The sequence below is a fragment of the Argiope bruennichi genome, chromosome 2 (genome assembly GCF_947563725.1).
Source record: "Argiope bruennichi chromosome 2, qqArgBrue1.1, whole genome shotgun sequence".
NCBI classification, from domain to species: domain Eukaryota; kingdom Metazoa; phylum Arthropoda; class Arachnida; order Araneae; family Araneidae; genus Argiope; species Argiope bruennichi.
The window spans coordinates 55949404-55976052 of record NC_079152.1 but is presented as its reverse complement, the minus strand read 5'-3'; the positions used below and the strand labels follow the sequence as shown (position 1 = coordinate 55976052).

At 28.6% G+C, this 26649-nt stretch overlaps 1 protein-coding gene across 5 annotated transcripts in view; it reads right to left on the bottom strand.

Moving 5' to 3' along the window:
• LOC129961870 (tyrosine-protein phosphatase 69D-like) overlaps positions 1–26649 on the bottom strand; it is a 666258-nt gene that overhangs the window by 10141 nt on the left and 629468 nt on the right. For all 5 annotated transcript variants that reach the window (XM_056075481.1, XM_056075482.1, XM_056075483.1 and 2 more), the window contains 8 exons: positions 24424–24578; positions 23035–23170; positions 17561–17710; positions 12996–13089; positions 7578–7651; positions 6067–6198; positions 4558–4686; positions 4307–4467 (listed from right to left, as the gene is read on the bottom strand). In XM_056075481.1, coding sequence (XP_055931456.1) covers positions 4307–4467; positions 4558–4686; positions 6067–6198; positions 7578–7651; positions 12996–13089; positions 17561–17710; positions 23035–23170; positions 24424–24578 — 1031 coding nt within the window. The remainder of the gene's footprint in view (positions 1–4306; positions 4468–4557; positions 4687–6066; positions 6199–7577; positions 7652–12995; positions 13090–17560; positions 17711–23034; positions 23171–24423; positions 24579–26649) is intronic.

Below are 26649 nucleotides of genomic sequence, written 5' to 3'. Positions count from 1 at the left end.
AAAAATGTGTTTTGTCAGCGTGTGATTTACTTGGATCTTTCTTGGTGTTCATCTAAACCTACAACACAGATGTATTATATTTATATTTCATACAAATTGGTTAGCAAACAGACTTTTAGATCGAAGAGAAACCATCTTGCTAGAGTTGGGAAACCATTTAGGTCGTTTTTCTAAACTCACCTGTTGTCATCTCCACGATTTCCTTTTTTTTGAATACCTAACACAATGTTTATATCATATAGCTAGCTACATGCTACGAATTGAGAGCATCTCTCTCTCTCTCTCTCATATATACAGGGTGTTCATTAATTATTGTCGGGGTTTCCGTACTTCATAACTTTCGAATAAAAAATATTACTCAAAAACCGATTACGTATTCGTAAATTACAACTCAAAGAATTTTATTAATGATATTAAAGTGTAAAACTTCCACAATTTGCACTTTGTAGGCATTCAGCTGAAGGCGATTCTTTGAGTTGTACTTTACGTATTGATAATTCTTTGAGTTGTAATTTACGAATACATAATTCTTTGAGTTGTAATTTATGAATACATAATTCTTTGAGTTGTAATTTACGAATACATAATCGCCTTCAGCTGAATGCCTACAAAGTGTAAATTGTGCGAGCTTTACACTTTCATATCATTAATAAAATTCTTTGAGTTGTAATTTACGAATACGTATTCGTTTTTGCGTAATATTTTTTATTCGAAAGTTATGAGGTACGGAAACCCCGACAATAATTAATGAACACCCTGTATATGCATGGCCAAACTTCAATTGGCATCTTAACGCTGTTTACAATGTCATTGATTGGGCGTTATTATCAGCGCTTCAACAATAATGATCAATAGTTTGGGTTCTACTAATAACAAAAACCTACATTTGTATAAATTAGTTTCAAAGTCTAAACTTTGATGTTTCATGTTAATTGTTCATATATTAGTTATTCAAAATTATATTCATTTTTGGAGCATGTTGCACTTAGGTTATGAAACTATTCAACGAAGTTGGCAATTCGGTGGATATAAATTATTATGCAAAATCACAAATCGAATTTAAATAAATAAATAAAAAACTCGCATAGATAAATTTCAGGCGTCACTTTAAATTCTATCTATTAGCCTATATCTAAAAATCACGACGAACGGTTATTTTCCGTAATTATGTTTGTTTCTAGCTTTAAAAAAGACCTCATTTTTGAAATGACACTCACAATATTAATATTAATCAATCAGAAATACAATTCATGAAAAGAGGTAATATAACAACTTAATTTTAAAGGAAATATTACAAAAGATTTGTTCATTTTACCTGAGGTTTCAAATTAAACCAATAATGAAGGAACGTTGAGTATGGAAATTGCAAAGCACAGTAACTTTTCATTATGTGTTTCATTCATTATGTTTCTAAACATATTTCATTATGCGTTGCTTACATATTGTTGTATTTACCACTGATTTTCTATTTACAAAAGCAAAATGTTTGCATAATAAAATTATACAAATCATTTGATTAATAAAGAAACACTTAATAATTTTAATAAAATACTGTTTTTTCGGTCCATGTTTGTTGGTTCAATAAAGGTAAGATCTAATTTTATGTCGGTGCTCAGAATGTTCTGAATGACGATTCAAATTGGCTGACGTTGACCTGTGGAAATTAAGAAAATGGAATGTCACCTCAGGTCTCGTCATCTGTTCAAGTTTAAAAAAATGCTAAATGAGACAAAAGGATGTGTTTTCAAACTTCGAAACGGAGTTTTGATTGGACAAAAATATTCAACTGTAGCTCGCATAGTGAATGCTCATATAATTGAGGATACCTTAATATTCTAGTTTTTGATATTGAAACTCCAGAAACTAGATTACAATATTACAAGCAAATAAAAAAAGCGCATATCTCTAAAACATCACGTTATGAATTTATTTAATAATCACAATTTTACTTCGAATATTATATTAAGCTATTCTAAGATTTTTTAAAAAAAAACTTGTTTATCTCTTTGTGATTATTTAAATGCCTCCTGGTTTGAACTTGATGCAAATTAACTATTTAATCTCCCCAGCCAGAATAGACATCTTTAATTTAAATTTTTATAACACTTGATTAATTATTTTACTGGAAGATAAACCAATTATGACTGGAATAGAAAGTTAATTAGAACTACGTTAATTCAAAAATAGCCCAGGAGAATAAGTTAATTAAACAAGCAGGGTTTTTCTCCTAGGGGAATTCAAGTTTCTCTTTATATTATTTATTTGAATAGTAAGAAATACTCCACTCTTCCATTTATTCTTATATTCTCATTGCCCTGTATATTTAATATATAGAATCGCAGAAAGGGCTTTAATTGCTATTTTCTGAGACAACTAGTGAAGCATGTTACATATTTGAATATTATAAGATTGATTATTATATATATTTGTTATTATTTGAATATTCATTTCCCTTAGAGGCAACTCTCCCCATTATACAGTTCCTTTCAGTATCCTGAGATGACCACTTTTGGACGATTCTATCTTACTTAAGGGTGAGAACTGAAGGATGAGTGCATTTCCGGAATTCTTCGTCATTCTTTGACTTTGATTCTCGCTCTATTAGATACTTCTTCGTTCATTCATTTTTTTTTTTCAACGTGGATGTGAGTATTGTGCCGTTTCTGACCTTACTATTTTATTTTAAATTAGTTCGCGAGTAATCGGAATTTACTTTATTGTTAAATGTAAATATCTCCTCCTTTCAACTTTCCTCTCACCCCTATTTTGACGAATTAAACCCATCCTAGCGCATGCGCAAAAGGTTTTAGAATCCGTTAGCAAATAATATATGAACAAATTTCATGTAATTAAAATAGCAACAACAACAACAAAGGTTTTCCTTCATTAGTTTTAAAAATGGATTTTTTTTCTAGCAATAAAAACATTTTGCTGTTTATACAATTATTTTTTAAAAATAATTACTACGTTTAATTTACTACATTGCATTGAAAGAAACTTCGCATTTATAACGTTATGAAGTAGCATATTAACATTTTTAATGTGAATAAAATGTTCTATGAAGTGCCTAAAAAGATTTATTTCATTAGAAGATTTTATTTATAATAAACATTTTGGTTCAAATTGTAAGATATCAGCTATAGAAAACATTAGAAATCTATTAAAAATAAACTTAATTTTTTTTTATTGCATAAGTCTTTATTTTAAATTAATATTGTAACCGTCTATTTTCTAAAAACATCGGTAGCATAGGAAAGATAAGATAGCTGAATGGAGACTCGGTAAAAAACAAGGTTTGCTACTTTAAATCACTCGCTAAAAGTGCCAATAGGGTTTTTCAAGATAAATGAAAAAGAAGCTTAAAAATTTGCTTAATTTCGGTTAACATTGATATGTTATCATAAGGCAAAATAATTTAACTGGAAACTTTCAGCGAAATAATTATTTCCTTCAAAAGACAATTTTCTGATCAAATATAGCAATTTTCATTTTAACGAAATTTTGGAAAAATTAAACATTAAACGTAAAATTAGTAATAATTTCACTTTATTTCAAAATCAATAAGTTTTCGTAAATTTGATTGAAATCAGTCTTGTATTTTCTTTTTCAATTAAAAATTTGATTTAGTTAAAAAATGCCGCTTTCATTAAATGGAGTCAATTTTACTTGGAATCTGGTTGATCAGAAAATTATTTCAGATCTTAAGCCTTTTTTCATTAAAAAAAAACCCGTAACTTAAGAAGTTACGGGTTTTTCCTAATCAGAAATACAAGATTAATAAAAATAAAATTTAAGAAATTTAAAAGGGAAATTTGAACTACCTAAACTATAATAAAAAAATCATTCTGGTAATGCATAAAATGTGACTAATAAAAAACGAAATACATCCGGGTAAGGTGTTCGGATATTTAAAATTCCAATTTTCATTGGAGGGAAGGAAAAAAAAAAGCAATCGGAAGCAAGTCTTAGTCTTAAAAAAGAAAATTGTAACTGTGAAGATAAGTATCTTTGATGCCACGATATTAACATTCTGCTTATTTTATTAAAAAATCGCTTATCTGTTTTAACAAGGCCTTTCTTTGAACCAGATATATTACCTAGATTTAAGAAGACCTCCTCTTGACCAGGTTTGAGATCCAGTTCCTTTGAAATTCAAACATCCTCCCTCTGACATAAAATTAAGCTTTAAAAACAGGGGGGGGGGCGCTGAAATTCTTGTCTGTCGTTTGCTTAAAATTAAAAATTTCCATGTCTCTCCCTAACTATCTACTGTGTTTATATAATTAAACTAATCCAAACAAGTTACCTGCAATGTACTGTGATGGGGCCAGTGGACAGCTGACTGTTATGATATTGCTGTACATGTTCAATGGCTACTATGAGCGAGGAGACATTCTCGGGGACTCCGCCACCGGATGATGACCAGTTAATCAGCTGGAACTGGCTGCACAAATGCTTCTGGTCATCCTGCGAGGAAAGAGATTCAGAATATCATTTAAAAATAAGCCAAAGGATTCATTGTTTATGGCACTATGCCAATGTGAAATGAGTTCTTACCTCCATGTCCGTGACCACGAACTGCCTGAGGATGTAATGTGAAGTTTGACTAGAGCTCTTCCATTTCACCCTCACGGTTTCGTAGATTTCTTCCTCATTTTCACCCGGCCAGTACTGAGGGCACTTATTCTAAATTAAAAAAAAATAAATAAAAAAATAAAATTCATTACTTTATATAATATTTATATTAAGTGACATACAGTTATTTCTCGGATTGAAGATATTTTCATGTATAATTTCGGTTTGTATTACCTTAATATTAAATACTTAGATAAACTTCTATAAATCGAATATATGGACATACATGGAGACTTTTTTTAATCTTAAATTTCCAGAATTAGATTTCCAATAATAATAATGATGATAATAATAATAATAATAATAATAAATTCTATAAAAATGTTTTCTTAAAATATTATGCATATCTATAACAATCAATAAGCGACATTAATTTTGTTCTTAAGATTAAATATAAATTAAACAAGAAAATCTGTTTCCCCGATTCTTACTGTAATAGAAGTTCTAAAAGGACCAGCAATCGTTTCCAAAAAGAAATAAACATTTAGCGGTGAATCACGTATTATTCTTAGTTTCTGATCTACGAAATTCTTTCCAAATTGAAAACAGACATTTGTTCCAATTCAGTTTAATTACTATAATTTACTACTATAATTTCTTATAGTGAGTATGACTACACACAATTCTTTATATGTAAAAAGAAAATTCAGTTGAATAAAAAGCGTAAAGAACAAAATTAAAAAAAAAAAAAATGAGAATTTTTATAAAGGCATGAAATTTTGACAAGTACGGTGTCAATGATTTCAAAAAAATCATTGATATTGTATTTGTACATTTTTATATGATTTCTTTTTGCATATTAAATGTTTATTTAATCTAATTATTTTGATTTTATAGTAATTTAAAAGATTAATCATACATAATTTTTTTTAAAGTCTTTGAAGTCTAATTATTGTAATTTTCAATCTTCAAAATTATTAACATTATCATGTTAAAAATTATGGTGCATAATTACTGGCAACTACTATAATTTTCACTGTTAGAAATCATTAATATTATCATTTCAAAAAACATTATAATGCATAATACATGTCAATTGTAATTTTCGCTATCATATATTATTAACATTATCATGCTTAAAACATTTTGATACGTAATTGGTGAGAATTTTCTCTGATAAAGATTATTAATATTTTAAAAACCTTGTTATACACAATCAGTTGTAATTACTGCCATTTTCACACCAAATTTATACATATTTTTCATCAAAAAATGATGCATAATCAGGAATAAATTCTGTTATTTTTCGCTATCAGATTATCAACATTATCATGATATGATCATTGTGGCAAATAATAAAGTTGTTTATTATGGAAATAATACAATTTATAATTTATGTTGATTAATGATTCAAAATGCACGTCAGAAAAAAAAAATGTCCGCGAATTTTCTTTATTCGAGTTGAATGACAAGGGTTTGCGATATGCCTACCAGATCTGGTCCGAGCTCCGACAACATGACGAGGGTGGTGATGTGCTGCTCCTTGACCATTCGCCAGAAGTCCCAGATGGTCTGCGGCAGCGGGTCTTGGGTGATGATGAAAGAGAGAGAGCGATAGTAACCCTATAGAGAATTGGACATATTGTAAATATCACATAGATTGTTCTTTAATTCGATGAGAATCGAGTCGAACAACTGTTAGATTTATTTAGAACAATCTTGGGAAGCGAAAGAAAACGGCAATGGTTCCATCTTGAAGATGAAACATTGCCATTTATTTCAGTAAAAATTAGTAAAGTTTAATCAAGATGAAGTCCGGAATAGTCTAATAGCATTAGAGGCGGTTATATAAATAGCAATAACTACATGGCAACGAAGAGTACATTCTCAACTAAATTCTTAAGTTAGGCTCTCTGTTCCAGCAATTTTTGTAATGAAAGTGAAGTTAAATAATTTCAAGAAAACTGGTAACACCGAAAAAAGAAACGTAGAGTGAAAATACGAGTGCGCACTTCAGAAAATGCCATAAATCTTCATCAGAAGTCACATTCTCAAATTATTGGGCACTTTGAGCAGCGAATAAATCTTTGTCTTTTGTGGTAGTTTTAATTTGTTCTTTTCAACACTGTTTATTATGTTCCTTCTGACAGAAAACGATATTTGATTTTGATATAAAATGATTGTTTAAAGTTACGAAAAAAAAAAGAATTAAAAAAAGTTTTTTATTTTTAATTTACTTAATGAGTTTTAATATCTTAAATTTTAAAGTATGTAGCTTTTCAGAAGTCCCGCAATTGTGTTTTATCTCGTAAATTTCTCTTTAAATTCTATTAAAAAATAGCATTAATTAAGCAATTAATTAAGAGTATAATTTGTTATTTATATGAATAAATGCCCCCCCCCGATTAAGCACTTTTACTCTGTTGATTACTTTATATATGTATAATTACTATTTCCAGAAATATTTTAAATGCTAATCTATAAGCAATAAATTTATGCTGTAAAATTTGAACTCCATTTAAAAGTAAATAATCATTTATATAATTTTTTCTATGCTAAATATTGTTTAGAAAATGTAAACTTTTATTTTCCATTATTCAAACTGTTATTTTACATTAAAAGAAAAAATGAAAAACTGAATAAAGCCATTTAAAATAATTAACAAAAGAAAAAATAATTTTTTTTTTCTATTTGCTATAAAATTCATTTGAAAATAGATTAAATAGATAATGTAGGCAAAATTCGTTAACCACGTTACTCTAAATTGAATAAATTTACGAAAAAGAGAAAAAAATTAAATGAAATTCAATTTGTTATATATTGTACAGAATTAAATGAATTTTTGACATCATTAACTGCAAGAACATCAGACTCTTTAAAATATATTTTATTTCTAGTATATTTTAATAAAATAAATGTAAGTTAATGAAAAAAAGAGAGAAATTAATGTCTTACAATAAATGTTTTTACTCAAAGTACAAAAGAAAAAGATATTTTTTTACCTGAATATGAGACGCATTGATATAGGACGATTGATCAGCAATGGAAGGCAAAAGAATAACTCTGTTCATATCATCTGAAAAAAATCAAACGATATTTTAAATGCGAACTTTCCTCTAATGCACATTTAAGAACAAGAAAGAATATATATATAAAAAAAAATGCTATTCCAAGTAAAAGAAAATCAACTTAGGAAATACGAACTATCAAATAGCGCTTTAAAATATTAATTTTTTTCCTCCTTGCACGCCAAAATGTTTTATTTATTTATTCTAATTTAAATGCTTCCATTGATTACCTTTGGAAACCCGCATTTCTAAACTTAATTTGCATTTATATTAAAGTTTTAAGTGATTAACTTCCTGAAGGCCTTTTTCAGAGAAACGCATTAAAGGAAAATAAAAGAAGCATTAAAATAATTCAACTTTTTACTCATTATTTGCAGAATGCGGGGCAACAGAAACTAAGAAATTCATTTTTAGTTTTCCTTTCAGATGTCTGGCGTGTATTTTTAGTATTTCAAATTTCTGTAGCTGTTAAATTTTTGAATATAATGGATGTGAAAACCAACTGAAGGTAAGTTTAATGTGGGGCATTGTCGTTAAATAGTCGTCCGAGAACGAAAAAGACTCTTAATTGCTTTTTTCTTTAAATTAAGAATCTGGAAGAGTTTAAAATTATTGAGTTGAAAGATGATTTGTATAATATGTTGAAAGGTATGTTGATGATTAGACAAAGTGGATGATTTCTCCCAGCGTGATATATCTATGATAGAATTTCTATCCTTTTTAAATATTTTATTCTACTTTAATACTCTAGTTTTTGACAAGCAATTGTATTTAAAGTTTTTTTTTTCTCAAATTTTCAATATTTTTATTGAAAGTATTACTTTACTCAAACAAATTAAAGTACATCGTCTTTACTCAATTACGTTTACCTTTTTGGAAATTCGGCTTAATTAAAATTTGTTTGACATTTAAAGCAACTATATTTTCAGCCAATAAAATGAAATTAATTTCTGCTTTTTGCCAACTGCGACTAAATCTTGCAAAAATGTTTGATTGAGGTTGCAGATGATATCTACTACCAGTGTATTTTAAATGAGGCATTCCGGATAGTTTTTGTTCATAGTAGTATGACGAAAAGAATGAAAACGCGCACACGCACAAACCCGAAATTATGCCTTAAGTGCTTTTTTTTTTTTTTTTTTTTTGCTGTTTTATTAATTATTATGTCGCAGCTTAGCATAAGACAGTACGTTCTTAAATCGCAAAGATACTCGTATTCCTCAAGTCGCTGACATCATATGAATGGAATGCATTACAAAATGAAGTTTCTTTTTTTGAATAAGTAGTTAATTCAATTTATTAAAAAAATCATGGCAACAATCGAAGATATTCGATGCCTTCGCCCATTTTAATACAAATAAAATTCAATGTGAATATTATATATGTATGATAATATGCATTAAATAAATGAGCTGAATTCAAATTTTGCAATTTATTACTTAAGGCCATATAAAGAATGCTGAAAATTTTTAAAATGTAAAGTTAATTATATGTTCAATTAATTATATAAATAATCGAAATTTCACAGTTTTCTCCGAATAATTTGCTCCGAAATTATTCCACATGCTTTTAAGCCATCTTATTTTTACCTTTGCAATCATATCAGTTTCATTCTCCAATAAGTTTTCTTTCAAAATTTAAAAATAATTAATGTGTGCAAACAAATTTCGAAATGAGGATTTTGCTTGTTAATAGCCGGGTTGACTTCGAATTAATTTACTCTTAGTTTTTTGATATTTCTGTTCAATTTTTAAAAGTATTTTTTGTTAACTTTTTTTATCTAATGGAAATCTAAAATATATTTTTGAATTTGATGAAAAAATTACTGCCATTAAAATATCTTGCAAAGTAACAAGTAGGTAATGTAATTATTGAGAACAGTATAAAATATTAAGTAGTGAGAAACTTTGGTTAGTGATTTAAACAGCGACCCCCGCCTCCCAAAAAAGACAGTGGGAGTTGGTCTCCACAAAACTTTCTCGCATACTCTTTAATAAACTTGTTATGCCAGAGGACGCCAGGCATGATATTGACGTACAATAATTGCGAAATATTAATCTTTGGAGTGAATTTAGCATTTTTATTGAATCTGTTCTGTGATCTTTGGCTAGTTTTTTGACGATCAATCCACAATATACAGTTAATTGTATCCGGAAATCGAATTTGTTCTTTACACATTTTTTTCCTGTCGATCTAAATAAAGATTTAACACAAAATTGCACTTATAATCATAAAAATCTCATACCAAATTTGATATACTTAAATCATTGGATTTTTTTTATTGTCACGTTAACATGTTTCTGAAAGTACTCATCGACCGCCGATTGGTTTACCCGTTGTTGGTTTTGTCCCAAACCTTGACAGGTGTCTATGCTATTGATATTAAATCTGTTTACTTAATCTTATCTAGCTCTTTTTGTTTTGTTATCGTGTTAATTTATATTAGAACAACTGGATAGACGGACTTCCCCTGACCAGACATTCATCAAATTTTGACAGATATCTGTAAATTTCCTCTAAAGAACCTATATGAAGTTTCAATCGTCTAGCACAAAGCATTTTTTTTTATTTATCTTCGTAACAGACACAGATGGAGACTTTCCAAAAATGTGTTTGTCGAATTCAAGAAAATCTAAAACGTAGGGATTCGTCAAAATTCCGAGTTCAAATTTTTTATCGATTACTATATTTTCGCTATACTACGTATTCAAGAAAGTGAAAACCATCGCTTAAGAGAAATAAAGCATTAGCTAGCAAATGGAGCAGATGTTTGATGGTAGTAGTGACAGGCTAAGAGGGATCATGCCAAAACATCGCGAGTGGAGGAATCAAAAGTTTCTATTTAATTATTTACATCAACATTAAAACCTTTCTCGTGTTGCAGTACTTATGAGAAAAAAATTGAAGTGTTTGTATAACAACTATTAATAATCAGTAGTCTGAGGTTTTTAAAAATCGTCTGGCTTAAATTAATATTTTCATTTAAATTTTTAAAAATTCAGACAGTAAAAGGATGTATAATATTTTGCACGAAATTATTTTTACATTAAAAATATTAGATATAAAAGCGCTTTCATTCTGAACAACACCGGGTGTATCAGCGAGTTTTATTATATGAAAATACAAAGTAATATAAATAATATACTTTAAGTACTAAGTAATAAACTATACTATAATATTATATTTTAATGTACTAAGTTATAAAAATACTATACTTTATACTTAGGAATTCAGAGAAAATGTGGTTATTCGATTGCTTTTAAAAAATGACTCTTTTCGATTTTTAGATTCTTTATACAGAATAAATTTTGTTGAAGAATAAAGAATAAGAGCCCATTAGTGATTTCCAGAAAATTTAAAATCTCTTAGGGAGTAATAATTATGCATTAAGATTGGGTTTAGAACACATTCAAAGAAAAGTAAGATACGGCATTTAGAAATCGTTTCAATGAATAAAAATCTACATGAAGAGCACAACTCTTTGAAGTTTAAATTAGGAAATACTTCATTAACAAGCATACTTCCTATTCATTCTTAAAACTTGGCCAATGCAATAAACTAGGCAGACTTTTCCGTATGTAATTTTTTTTTTTTTTGCTGTTATTCGCTATTAATTATCTGCCCAGAAAAGTTCTCCAGTATTATAAGAATAATCCTTAAAGCTTCATTTAAAATGTTGGACTCTTCTGCAATTCAAAATTTTATTCATTTTCTTTGTAATTTTATCTAACGCTTATTAAGGTCTACAATTACGAAGAAAATCATTTTTGGCAATTAAGAGGATAGTGGGAACCATTTTAGTAACTTTAAGCATTACGAGGATAAATGCTTTCTTTTAAATATTACTATTTTTTCTAATTGAACATGATACAAGACAGACGCACGCACGCACGCACGCACATGCACACACACTCGATATTCAAATCAAACGTTACTTACCCACTTAGAGTGTTATTGTGAGCACTATGGGTTCAAAAGATGCAAAATTTAAACAATGAAATGATGCATTTGCAATAAATAAAGGAACGATTTAAAAATTTGATATAAAAATACAGAAAAGATACGTGTTTTCACGACCTTTCTATCCTAGTTAGTTTAGTTATATTAACGTCATGTTTTTTTAGAGTTACACTAGAGCTATTACGGGACGGACCTCATAATTTTTAACCCCAGTTAGACACCTGAAATGGCATCCCCCCTCCAAACTTCCATATCACACTAGCGAGCGGACGTTTGGCCCCGATGGATTTTATGTGCACCAGACCCACTTACAAGACGGTTTTTTGGTGGAATCGGGTTTCAAATCTGAAATTCTCCGGTTTTGAAGCCATCAAGCCTTACCATTAAGTCACCGTTTCCTCCTCCCCAGTCAGAAGTTCATGGAATGAGATCGGGTTACCGTAGATGCCAACTTATTGCAAAATAATTGTTGATTACGTGTTTGTTCAAGTTTGTTGTGACAAATACTGAACATCTCGAAATATGTGGGGGGAACTGTACCGTTTTGTGAAAGTTTTTATCTTGGACGCATCGATGTTATTGAAATTCAAACACAATTTTTGTCGACATTATTTAATGCAGTTGCCCAGAAAGGAAAAGAATGCCTCTAGAAGTCTCACTCACACACACTGGTCTAATGATTTTTTTTTAAATGTCTTTGTAGAGCTTTTCATCTTTATCGCTCGAATCATCTAAATATTTTGTGTATAGAATTTGCATTATGTAATTAACTAAATTTAATCATACTTTTATACATTTTGTACAGAGCAATGCCATCGGTAAGCGAATTTTTACATTATTTATTTAATATTTGGCTAATGCATTATATGAACTACTTATTATTCAATTTTTGTGTCATTCTATACATCTTAAGCAAACTTTTGAGTTGGTAAAAGTTAAGTAATACTTTAAGTAAAAGAAAACCATCCATTAAATTCGCATACAATTTAATTTAGTAATGGTTGACTCATGGCTTCATTAGAAAAGAATGAAGGCTGCGTTCTAAACCTTCACTGCGCTGTTGACTAAAAAAGTCCTAGAATATAGGACAAGAAACATCGCACGAGATTTTCGTATCTAAACGGAAGAAAAAATTTAAAGAAAGTGCACTTTATCGCCTAGCGAAGCTGTGGGACAAACACTTGTGTGCTACAGATTTGAAATTTTAAATAAATTTCTAAACATAAATTTTTTAAAATAGAAACAAAATATCCATTAATCAATTGAAAACTACATTTATGGACAGGATGCACTTGAATTATTTCATATTTAGTTTGACTGCTGCACTGTTGTTAAACTAGTACTTATATACAAAAATTACAGTATCAAAATAAAGAAGAAAATCCAGCTTACATGGTATGATGCATTCGTATCTGTTCTTACATCTGTTGATGTCCCATGCTCCTACACAGTAGGTTTTAGGCTCTTCGAAGACATCATTCAGCTTCTGGATTTTGTAAAAGAAACCATAAATGAGTATAAAACATTATATCTTGCTTTCGTAAAAAAATACGACAATAATTTATATAATAAATAAAGGCATTATGTGGCCATGATATGCATATATTTGAAAGAAAAAAAACTTAAATGTTTGAAATCTTAGTAATGGATAATAAAGGGTGTCCCCAAATTAACGCAAGATTTGAATTTGCCGCCATTCGTGCAGTAAAGAATTGACAACCCTATTAAAAAAAGCTTTTGAAAGCTGAAGGTTTAGGGCTAGTGAAAACGGAGCGTTACACATAGAGCAACATGTTAATGCAAGATTTGAATTAAATAAAAAACACAGTTTTTTAAAATTGTTATATTTTTATTGAATCTAGGATAGGCTTATGCATGGTATAATACATAGAGCAAATGGCCACCATGGCTTTGCTGGCATATACGCACTTTATCCAAATTTTCCCCGACCATTTTGCATAAATGTAACTGAATTTCGTTGATGCAGCGCTGAATTTTCTCTTTCAATATACGCGTGTTTGTGGACTTGTTGGCATAGGCCTTTGATTGCAAATAAACCCATAAAAAGGAAACCAATGATGTTAAATCACACGATCTAGGGGGCCAATTCTCAAATTTTCAAACTGTGGCCACCAAATTTTTATTATTTTGAAAACATTGTTCAACAGTGAAACCATGTTGTTCTATCGTGTAATGCTCCATTTCTACCAATCCTAAATTATCAGCTGTCAAATGGTTTTTTTCATAGGGTTGTCAATACTTTACTGCACGAATAGCGGCAAATTCAAATCTTCCGTTAATTTTGGAATATCCTTTATTACTGTTTTAGAAAAGTCAACGAGTTTTACCAATTTTCTCTTCTATTGCCATTCCCTCCCCCTTCTAACAAAATATTTGCAAAGGACAGAGAAACTTTAAAGAGAATCGGAAGCAAATTACTTTCTCAGATCAAATTTAAAAAAAAGGGAAGTTTTATCCTAATTTAAAAATTGGTCTTTAGCTTATGAAATAGTTTGCCGAACATTCAATGAAATATTTTCTCATAAAAGGAAAATCATCAAGCAATCTTCATACTTTCAATCAGGAGATTTATTTAAAAAAAATGTACTTCAATTTCATTTTAAAACTTATTTTTAATTTTAGTTGGAAAAGAAACAATTATAATTTACGAAGAAATATTTTTTTAAAATTTAGAGTTATAAATTTATACTTTCAAAAATGATTTAGCCGGATGATATGATTTAGCAGGAAAATATTGATGATTTAAATAAAAAAGATTTAAATTGGTGTTTAATAAATTTCTTCATAGGTTGAAATCATTTTAAAATTAATTTCAGTTATTTATTTAAAAGAAATGATATCTTTGATTGAAAAGTATTTTTAAAATCTTCCTTTTAAAGATATTTAAATATATATATATTACTAAAATGAAAAATGGTGAAAAAATAATACAAATAAAATAGAAATTTTGCCCAGTACTTCTAAATTTCAGCAGGGGAGTAAACAATTAATTTTTGTTGAATAAAAATAACTACATCAAATGGATAATTCTGCAATTAAATTTAAATTTCTGAAAGAAAATAATTCATTTCTGCTTTAATGAGTGTTTTTTACAACAGTCCTAAATTTATCGTTTTAACGACAATTTAACACGATAATTCAAGGATTAATAAATGTTTATTTCTGAATTGTACAAATTTTTTTAAGCAATACAGCTTATGATGATTTACTTTCGGTTTCAAATTCTGCTTACTTTCAGTACGAAGAAAGCGCGCTTAGAAAAATGAATATTCTTGTATTTCCACTCCACTGAACGATGTCACTCTTTCTTCTCATCAAAAAAAGAAGAGGAAAGAAATGCCTTTTAAAAACATGATCGATGAAAGGAAACACTCATATGGGCATTGCTTTTGCATTTCGAGAATGTTAAAGTTGAAATCGCTAGTATATTTGCTTCTTTCACAAAGAAAACGAAGTCATCGTCCATTAAGGAAATAACATATGGCTTGAGTTTGGGAGAGGTATTCTATTGCTTCCTACACCCACATTTTTATGTCCCGGAATTTGCTTCAAGGCTTGAAATGACAGTCAAAAATGTAAACAACAAAAAATGGTTTTAGCCATTTTAGCTATAAAATGCAGACATAAAATGCCGCATAACCGTTTCATACTATTTGTCGTAAACTTTGTTCAGAAATGTGCCCAGAGGAGAGGTATTTGTTCATTTTTACTTAGCAAACATCTTTAAGGAAAAAAAAATAAGAAATCAGTAAGCCCCCCTTCCGGAATTTTTCTACTAACAACTTTTTTCTCCGTAAAAATGATTTAGTTTTTCATTGGTTTCTTGAAATTAAATCTCAGCAAAGTGTATACACAAAGTTAGAAAACACTGTTAATTGATATGATAATATTTAAAATACCTCTCTGCACACAAATTTGATGTAATAATACATTTGTTTTGGTTCGGTCTTGTATTTTGTTGTTTGGTAATTGATACAAGAATATTTTTAGACTGAGTGACTCTTAAAATGGTGTTTATAATTGTCCTTGAGTAATAAAACAGTATTTAGTAAATTAATGAATAGTATTGAAAATTTTTTGCTGAAATTTGTTGAGAATTTTCGCAAAGGAAATTTTCAGCTGTAAATGTTCTCTGATCATTTCGAAAGGCTATTTTAGTTATTAGAAAATAGTTACAGAAGTTTTAGAATTGATAAAATATTTATAAAAATGCATGATGGTAAAATATTTCAAATTTATGAAATGGATAGTAGTCATACATGTGTTATAACTCTAAAGACTTTGAAATATAGCTATAGGAAGTTCTTTATTTTGCTTATATTTCAAGTATTTTTGCACCAAAGCAAGATATTTTATTTTTGGTTATACAGAAACATTGGAACAGTAAAATTTTAAGCAGCCCTGCTTTTAAGGTATTCAATCTTTATTTTAATCAATTAGTGTTCGATTTTAATTTGAAACATGTCAATAAAATTTGTCAAATCATTATATTAAAAAGATTTCTTTAAATATTAATAGCTGGCCTTACATTAGGCAATGATTTATATCTGGATCGTAATTATTTATTCTCTATGGAGTTTTGAATATTTTACTGATTAATTAAGAAAAAATGCAAATTATATTTTTGATTTTAAAAAGAAAAGTTTCTGTTAACCTTTTATAGGGCATAATTCCGGGTATTGCAAATAAAAATTTTTAGGTTTATATCATGATAAACTGATGATGTAAATACTAAATCATCAAAAGTTCAGTGATTTGCATTTTAATTTATGAAATAAGAGGTGGTAAATATACTTACCAGAGATCGTTCAGGGAAAACTGAAACTGGTAAGCATACTTACCACTGAGCGAAAAGGGAGAAAATATCATCGAATGTCCATTGGTAAGCATACTTACCACTCTATTGTAGGTAATTTAAAACAACTTTATATAAATCTTTTTAGTTAGAAGTAGTGGAATTCAAATTCAGTAATATCTTATATTAAAGTTTGAAGCTCATTTTGCATTTATTAGACTGGTTGGGTGGATTGCTACATTGCATAAAAATAAAACTGTCACAATTTTATTAATAATATCTTAGCCACATTTTGCACTAAGAAATAAACTAAAATGTCGTAAACTGCAGTATTTAAATAATCAATACATTAAAATTCAAGTCAAAGTATGCATAAAATCATTAACTGTAAAATTCCGAATTTTAAGAAATTCCAATTGTACCAACAGTTTTTGCTCCTTTTTAAAAAATGAATGTTGAATTGAAATTAAATAAATTCAATAACAAATAATGATAATTAAATATAAGAATATCCTAGTCATAAGGAACACAAGACAACGGTGTTTCATTTCTGAAAACTTTTAGGTGTTAAAATTTAATGACAAACGCTAGAACTTAATGTCGCTACAAAATTCCTTACATCATGAACGGGCAGTGGTAAGCATATTTACCATTTTTGAATTTAAACGATATTTAATTATAGACTTAACGCATTTCAGAGCTATTAAGGTAGCTCAATCGAATTTTAAGCATCTGATTAAGTTAATTATCATTTTAAAATACTTTTCTGAGCCCTCATAAAAAATATTTCATAGATGGTAAGAATATATACCAGATAACTATAAAGGGTTAAACGGCAATAAACATGTTTTTAAATAATTCAATACAAATTAAAAATCAGATTCTAAAAGAATTTGTTTATTTTTTCTGAAATTCTCTAAAACCTTTACTGAAAAAAAAATCATGCAGTATAGGCTCAGTTTCTTAATTTTTTATAAAAAAATAATTTTAGATCTTTATTCTTATTAAGTAAAAAAAATGCAGATATGAAAATTTTTCTCTCGAGCGGAAGAATCATTGATCTGAAACATCTTTCTTATCCGATGAAAAAGGTAAGTGTAATTTGCAGTTGCGTCATACAGAGACGGGAAGGAATGCTGACCTCAAATTCGACCTCGAGCCCCGTCCTGCAGTTGTCCCTGACCTTGCCCTTGAGTAGCTCGTAGTGGTCCCTGAGGTGGTGCAGCTCCAGTTCCGTGTCACCGAACTGAGAGTGCTCCATGAGAGCTCGGTACACGAACATGTACTCTTCCTGAAATACATAGAGAGACATATTCAACAGGTGCTATTCGATTCAGTTGCTACCCTAATAATAAATAAAAGCCACACAAACATTCAATGTAAAGGTTTATTATCAATTATTTATTTTAATTTTATTGAGTTTTAAATATATGGGAATATGAATGTATAAGAATATTTATGTATGATCTTATTTTGCTTGCATTAGAATAAAAAGATTATTAAATTTTGGAATCGAACGCCACACTACAGAATATATATGATGTTTTAATAATATGTTTAGTGTATTACTATTTCAATGGCTTTAACTATTCATTGTTTAGCACAGACGAATTCTCAAATAAGTAAAGTTGACAATTGACTAGAGGCTTTGCACTTTGGGCTGTTTTTTTTATTGTAATTTAACGGTTATTTAATTTTGTGCTTTCATTTTATTTAAAAGGCCAACATATTCAAAGTAAAATCATGTATCATTTAATTTAAAGAAAAATCCTACATATTCTTTTGCATATTTTTTTTCTCAGATGCTTTATTGACTCAAAATTTGACAGCCTTGGCACATTTTATCTTCAGAATATTTGGAAGGTATTAATAAAGCTTGCAATTTTTTTCATTATTTTTGCTTAATATAACTTTTAAATTATTTTATACATGAATGCATATCATTTAAATATGCTACGTACCATTTTACTTTATTTTATATGTGAGATACGGTAACCAACTATCATAAAAATGTTTTTTTTATTTTATTTTATTATTGATAATTACTTATGTAGAGATTCAATTGATAATAGTTTTCGATGTAATATGTAATTTAGTTTTCGATGTAAAATATATGTAAATAAGAAAAGAAACCCTGAAATATAATATTTCTAAAAACTTTTACAAGTTTCAAAGTGGAACTGTTGTTTAATGGTATGGGGTCACCAAATTTCGGCTAACATATCTGAATGGCAAATGAAGAAGTAATCTTCTGTTTTCATGGTACTTTTTTTAACACCCAAATATGATAAGTATGGAAAAAAAAATCTTTATAAGTTGCTATCTATCCTCGGGACTTTACTGATTTGTTTTTTCATTATTTTGCCTCTAATTATAAATTAACTTTTAAAAATATTCACAACTAAGGGACAATAAATCTTTATGGCAAACAGTGGTCATCTAATTTTCAAAATTTATAAGATATTTTTTAGATATATAGCTATTTTTCAGTCAACCTTTATTATAGTGCCGAAAATGGCGTGATACAAATAATTGCCATTCTGAATTACCCTCAAGAGAAAACTAATAAAAAATAGTTAGATTATTATTAGTCAAAACTAATGTAATTTTTTTATAGGGGGCTGGAATGTTTAAGCCCTAGAAAGAAAATAATTCAAATTTATACTTTTGTTTTCCGTATAATGATGGCAACAACAGCTAATTTATGCCAGCTAGTTAGCTGGCGCCAAAATTTTCAAAAGAGAATGAAATTTAAAAATTCAATTGTGTTGATGAGTGAATTATATTTATTATTCAAGAGATAAAATTTTTTTTATTTAGAATATCGAATTCGATAATTAATGGGTTAAGGAATTTATAATAAAATATTTCACAACTTTACGAAATATAAATATGCAACAAATCTTTTTTTTAATAACAAAAAAAAAAAAAATCATCACATGCGCGCAACATTTTTGATTCAATAAAAGCTAATGTTGGAATATTTCCTCCTAGATATTTATTATTTCAAAAAAAGAAACCGATTTAAATTATTTGCTCTGATTTAATTTGAAATTTTTTTAAATTAGTTTTTTTTTAACTTCTGAAAACACAATAATCATAAAAAAAAAGTACACTAGAAAAAAATTTGAAAATTCTTAAATTGGTTTCATTTAAGATCAAACTGCTAAAAAAAGTTTATAGATTTTATTGCGATTGAATTTCAAAAAAAGGAAAAAAGTATTTCTAATTTTTTTCAGGTAGGAAAGTTGAATATTTTTTGCTTTTGAGTTGAAAGCGGTGTAATCCACCATTACAAAAAACACTGGCTCGAATCTTCAGACGACATTTTAGCATGATTGATTTGGCTTGATTCGTTTATTCTTATTTTATTTTTAAATTTATCTTCAATTACACAGAAGCGACAACGTGGGCGCAAAAAATATATTTAATAATGCCACAATGCCCGCAAATGCAAACGAAGTTAGAAACGCAATGAAAAATATTATAAAAATAAACTTAAAAATACTTATAAAAATATATAAAAATTAAAGAAGAAAAGTGTACCAATATAAAATTAATCTAATTGAAAAGCTTATTTTTTGAAACTTAAAGTGCTACAAAATTGTTTTCGTGCAATATTATGTTAACCCTTTAAAGAAGGGTTTAAAATAATTCCATAGCGCACTAGCACAAATGTTTCTCATTCGGTATGAAAATGTTAAGTAATTATTAAAGAAAAATAAAATAAGATAATGAATAAAATTTTTATTAATTTTTTATAAAGAATTTAATGAAAATTTTTAAAACTCCCGGTTCTCAGTAAGTAACAATAACCCAAGATGAAACAATTCGGTAACTTGAGATCAAACAGTCTGTCTTGCAGCATGTTTCGACATACTTTTTTTTTTTTTTTTTTTAATATTTTTCTAAGCGCATGCATGACACTGCTATAGAAAATAAGTCAACCTATAAAATATCATCCTAGGAGATTTTTTTCTCTAGTATTATTTTATATCAGGGCAATGGTACAAGAATCAAATAGTTTTTGCTTGGTTAAAATGTTTATGAGAAATTAATAAAAATATTTACTGATTGTTTTCTAATAATAATGGAATCATTTTTGTACATTTGAAAATGAAAATAGTAATCAGTATAATGGTGAAAATCTTACTGCTATTTTAAAGGAATATACGATAAAGAATCAGCCGACTTTTCTGAATTTCCAATCTATTTTATTCTGAAGCAACTTTAACTTATAGTTCAAAACAAAAATAACCATAAACTTATAGTTAAAAAAAATAACGTGCTTCGTAAAATTTCAGTTAACACCAGAAATTAAAGAAAAAATAATAATAAAGCATTTATAAGTTTGATTCCGTGATAAACGTTCTTACAACAACTACTAAATACTTTTAAGAAAATTAAAAAAGTTCATGAGTAATTACAATGGCGGATTTAGGCCTTTTTGCGGCTCTACTTAGTACACTTTATGAAATGCCGATTATAATAAACTGGTCAAGCATTTAATTTAAATTTCAACTCGTTTTTTCACTTAATTAACGCGTTAATGGTTATTTTAGGTTGACTTTTTATTTTAGTAACTTTATGAAAGAGTATACGTTTTTATTATCGTATGAGAACATGGTATTATGTTTGGGAGTAGAATTTAGCTAACTATTAAGGCTGACATATCAAAAAATGACAAAGTTTCTATGTTTTGCTTTCTTATTTTGAAAATGATTAAATTTACATGGGTAAACCTTTAATAACGCGAAGAAAATTAAATAAACAAAAGAACAAACATTTATTGGCAACATTAAATAAAAACAATCGACTTCAAAAAATTCCAGAAGTTAACTACACATGCTTTAACTATTTTGGCTGTATAACGTTTTACTTCCTTTGAAGCGAGAATGTGAGCATTGTTTTGTCTTTTCTTATTTTTTAAAATAAACAAATTATTTTACTAAATTGTATTTTGTGTGTAATGGATCATCAAAAATTATCATCTGAAAAAGGACAATAATTAAAAAAATAAAGTGTTTAAAAGTACAGACTAAGAGGCTGATGGTAAAGAAAAAAAATATCGAGAAGCTAACCAAAAATATAAAATTAAAAAAAAAGAAAAAACATTTGAATTAACGGAAAAAAAACCATGAAGAGAAATTAGAATGAAAAAAGAAATCGAGACAGAAAACTACGTTATACCCAGTCAAATATAAGCATGATTTAACTGTACGACGTGGGACATAGGAAATTAAAAGCCAAAGAAGCTTTTACTTTGGATTCTGAATTATAACGATTAACTTCTACATTTTATTGAATTAATGAGCATCTATCTGCAGAAAGGTTATGATAGGCAATCTATTTTGTTTCCAAATATTTCGAATTTTTCACTTAATTAGTGCATTTTATTTGACCCAGCATGGTTTAAAAATCCAACTGACAGTAATTAAAATTGATATTACAAAATAAAAATGTTTTCACATAACTTGGAATTTGTGATATCAGATTTAAATTTTTAAAATTTCATAATATTATCGTGACATTCAAGTTTATACAGAGTATCATCTAAGCAGACCTTCAGTAATTGTGAACAAACGTAAACGAACGTAAAATGAACGTAAAGTTATATATATATATATATATATGAATTAGGCTAAGGGCATTCATTACCTTAAGCATAGTTAGAAACATGCCACGGTTTAGTTATCGCATACTTGGCATGTGATAATATTCTTTTTTTGAAACGATGTGAAAGAAAATAATTGAGGGAAATTAAAAAGACCAGAAATGAAATGGCACTCAGTCATTGCATTGAACATCTGAAATTGTTTTTCTTGATTATGAAGAACAATTCTTAAATTCTAATAAAAATTGTTCTTTCCTATTCTAATTATGAGTTTTATAAATGAAGTTTGACTTAAAAAATATTAAAATTACTACAGAAGAATTAACGAACCTATATTTGAAACTAATTAACTAATTAAAATATTTAAACAAATAAAAATATGAATAAGAGTGTTACCATAAAAAAAACTATTCACATTATAGTTTTGTCAGTTTTTGATAGTAAAATGCAATTGCTTTTTTTAATGATTATATTTTTTATTATTTTTATGGAGACCACTTTGATAAAAAATCAACAAAATAATTAAAATGCATAAAATTTAATTTAATTTTAATGATACTTTCTTAAATTCCATGGAACATTTGTGTAAATGTGAATTCAATTGAAATTCGCTTTAAAAAAATACATTTCAGGAAATTATAATGAGACAGCTTTAAAGCAAATATTAATTTAATGAGGATAGGTCTTAAAATGAAAAAAATATAGCGAGAAAGTAGAGAATAAAATTTTTTTATCTCAATGCACTAGTCACAGAAAGCAATTAAAATTCAAATGCTGGAATAAATGATTGCAGTGAATTTCGTAAATTTGTTTTGTTCAAGATTGGTAAAATAAAATTCTATTGCTTGCTAAAGAAGAAGGTAACTGAAATCAACTTTGTTATATTAATGCGTTTTTCTTAATTTTTTCCCCTCACTATTAAAAATAGAACTATATATATTTTTTATCTTTGACAAACAATACTAATTATGCAATTCGAAATATAAGTTTGGGGATCTTACCAGTGTTCTGATGAGATGGTTCCGGTGATACCTGAGGTGTGTGACGAAGGAGAAGATGTCGACGATGCCTTCCGAGTCCAGCTGCTCGATGAGGGAGTCGATGGCCACATACGTCCCCGTACGGCCCACCCCCTCACTGCACGAAAAAAAAAAATGAATATTATATAAAACTCCACTCTGGAAATATGTTCAAAGATATTGTGTTAACACACCTTCTGTTTTGGCATCCTTTCCGTTTAACCCGAAATATCCGATTTCTCTGATATGTTGAAACCCAGAGACCTATGAAAAGCTGCCCTATGTACTTACCTGTCACTTTCAGATTAAAGTTTACTAAGAGATGTAATCTTTTAAATGTGTATCTTCAGCCAACAATGACTAACTCAGTCGGAACGAAAATTATATTATCAGTTAACAGTGGTTGATGTGGTCGGAACGAAAAGTACAAAGTGAGTCATTAGGATGCTGACGAGGTACAAAACGAAATTACACTGCCACCCCGAGTGACTGACGCGGTTCGTACGAAAATTGTATTATAAATTAACAACGGTTGACGTGGCCAGAACGAAAAATACAAAGATAGTCACTCGGATGCTGCCGAAGTTCGAAACTAAATTATAATTTCACCACGGGTTACTGAAGCGGTACGAACGAATATTATATTATCAGGCAGTAGTGGTTGATGTGGCCTGAACTAAAAGTACCAAGTCAGTCACCCGGTGACTGACGATGTACCTAATAAAAGTATATTGTCAGTACCGGTGATTGACGTGGACCGAGCAGAAGTTCAATGTCAGTCACGGATGATTAACATAACCGAGCAAGTTAATAAAGAAGATTGTAACGCGTTATTCTATTCAAAATAATTTAATCAATAAAATATTGAAAATATATAGAGTATTTTTACATTGCTTGTTGATCTGCACATGCTGGTGATTCTAGTGAAAATTCCACTTGATTTAACATATTTAGTCAAGCCTGCGAGTCAAATATTCCTGACAAAAAGCAAGGGCGGAATTTTCTGTTGGTCAAAATGATCTTGGTACATCTAGAAAGTATCTGAAGTAGATACATGATTTAGTCCAATAAGTGGACACATATTATCCATTTCTCACCTAATACAACCCATTATATATCCCCATATTACTGACTTAGTTACTGATCGGTGATCCCCATTAGGATTGAATCTTAGTTACTGCCTTGTGGCGATACAGGTTATTCAATTTATTTCATTTGCGTAGGTAGAATAGAGGGAACTTCAACATTGTTTGCTTATTAGATAAAATGCTTGCTCTGATTTTAGCATAATAAAATATGATGTTTTACCAAATCATCACATATAGAGTGGTTAATAATAATGTATATAAATATTTTGATGGAATAGCTGACCTGCAGTGGACAAGAAGGGGACCCCTTTCCGGTGTGTAGTGCTCATTAACTCTCTTGATAAATCTCAGCAGCCAGGACGGTTGCCCGGGACTCAAGAAGTCACTCCACATCAGAAAGTGGAAGTGCAGCACCTCGCGTTGGCACACCTCCTCATTCTGAAAAATATACACATAAATATCTTCGTATATCGTAGATGAATTTTTTGGGAGCATATTAAATTATCATTAAGCTTAATGCTTGGAAAGTTCAAAATCACTATGGTTACCACACACAAAATCGGAAGAAACACTGCATTCTGATAGAAAAAAAAAAAAAAAAACCCTACGTCAGCTGAATACGGAATGGACAGACCCTTTTAAACTGACTGGGATTAAATTGGAACGCAATGTTTAAGAGAATGAGCTTCAGCTTTAAGGGATTAATTTTTCATACCAGTTGATCGGAAACTCTCTGAGAGAAATCTTGATTTTTTTCTCAACATTAGGGATCATTTTTTTTTTCTCTTCGTTTTAAAACATTACGAAATTTCAACTGGCCACGTTTAATAATTATGGTAATGCAGAAAAAAAGCAAGCAATAGTAGTATATGATAAAGCAGAAAATAGTAGCAATAGTAGTATATGGCAATGCTGAAAACAGTAGCAATAGTAGTATATGGTAATGTAGAAAACAGTAGCAAATTTCTGAAAACAAACAGATTTTCATAAAAACTTCATATAATCTGAGCTTCTAACTTTTTTTCTATTTAAGAATTCTTGAGCCCAATGCTTATGGACACATATACCGGAAATGATTAATCGAGGCGGTAGAGACAGAAATAAAATGATGGTGGTAGAGACAGAGTTATACTAGGGATCTTAAAAGTTCTGCATTCTTAAAATTTGTATCTTAAGAATCTGTATTAACTGTGCGTAAGTAATTTTAAAAATAAAGATCGCAGAAAATCTACAATTAGGGAAAATTGTTCATCAGTAACAGAAAAATAAAGCGATTGTTTTTCTTACACTTCGAGTCAGAATATTAAAGAGAGAATTTTTTTTATAGTAAAATTAGAGTCTTATATGCATAATACATTAATCAAAAAATAATTTTTTTTCATCATCGTACCACAGCCAGAAATACGATTTCGACGCAAATCCCTTCTTTGCTAATTTATATCTCAAGTATCAAAATTAATAATTTTAATAATAAAGTAGACATTAGGAACAGAACTCTTTCACCACATTCTTCAAGAGAATATATAGTTTTTCGATAATAGATTTTGGAGAAAGGCAGAACTCTTTCTTTTTAGGTTTCTGAATTAATCAGTGCATGTTTTATTCAAAACCTAAAGAAATGAAGAACAAAAGTATTTAGAGATGCAGTTCGGGTATCACATAAGTTGTTCATTAAACTCTAACATACCTCTGTAAATCAATTCAAGTCCAATATTTTTTTCTCTTCTGTAATTTATGGAGGAAGGGAAATTCCCGAGAAAAAATTCTTCGGTTTTTATTTTATGACAAAATTTTCTTTCTTTTATATAAATAAATTTTCTGCTGTATTTAGTTGATCTGTTTTTCACTCATTTGTCTAAATCAAATGAAATCTAATACGCAAAGACAAACAAAACTGCATATATTACTTTTAAATAGTATTTCTGTGTTAATCAATTCAATACTGATTTTGTAAGTAATTTAACTCATCTTCTTAACATGAGTTGTGAAAGTATAAACTTTGTATGCATCTTACTATATTGGAAACCTTTTTTGTTGAATTTTAATATGGCAATTTTTTTTTCTTTCACAGAATATTATTGAAATTAAAATAATTTCAATGCTTATAAAAACGTTATCGAAATATGGTTTTTAAAGAGTACTACAAACAAATATTCATATTAGATAAATCTTAAAAAAAGGGACTGTATTTAAGGTCTTAACTGTAATATGTTTAGAAAATTAGACTGAACATTTTATTGGGTTTAGAACAAAATCATTAGAATGACCATTACTTTTTTTCTCATGCGTTTAATATTAAAAAAATAATACGAAAATTATACTTATTTTTTTTAAGAATTGAATATTAAATCTGAAAAAAAAAAAAAAGCAATCCTGCTACCAAGCGTATAATTTCATCATTTAACGTGAATCTATGCTGAATTCGATAATTCAGCTAACAATCTGTTTCGTAAAGCGTCAACAGATCGATACTTAGAATTCCAATTTTATCAATTACAGAAATTCAAAC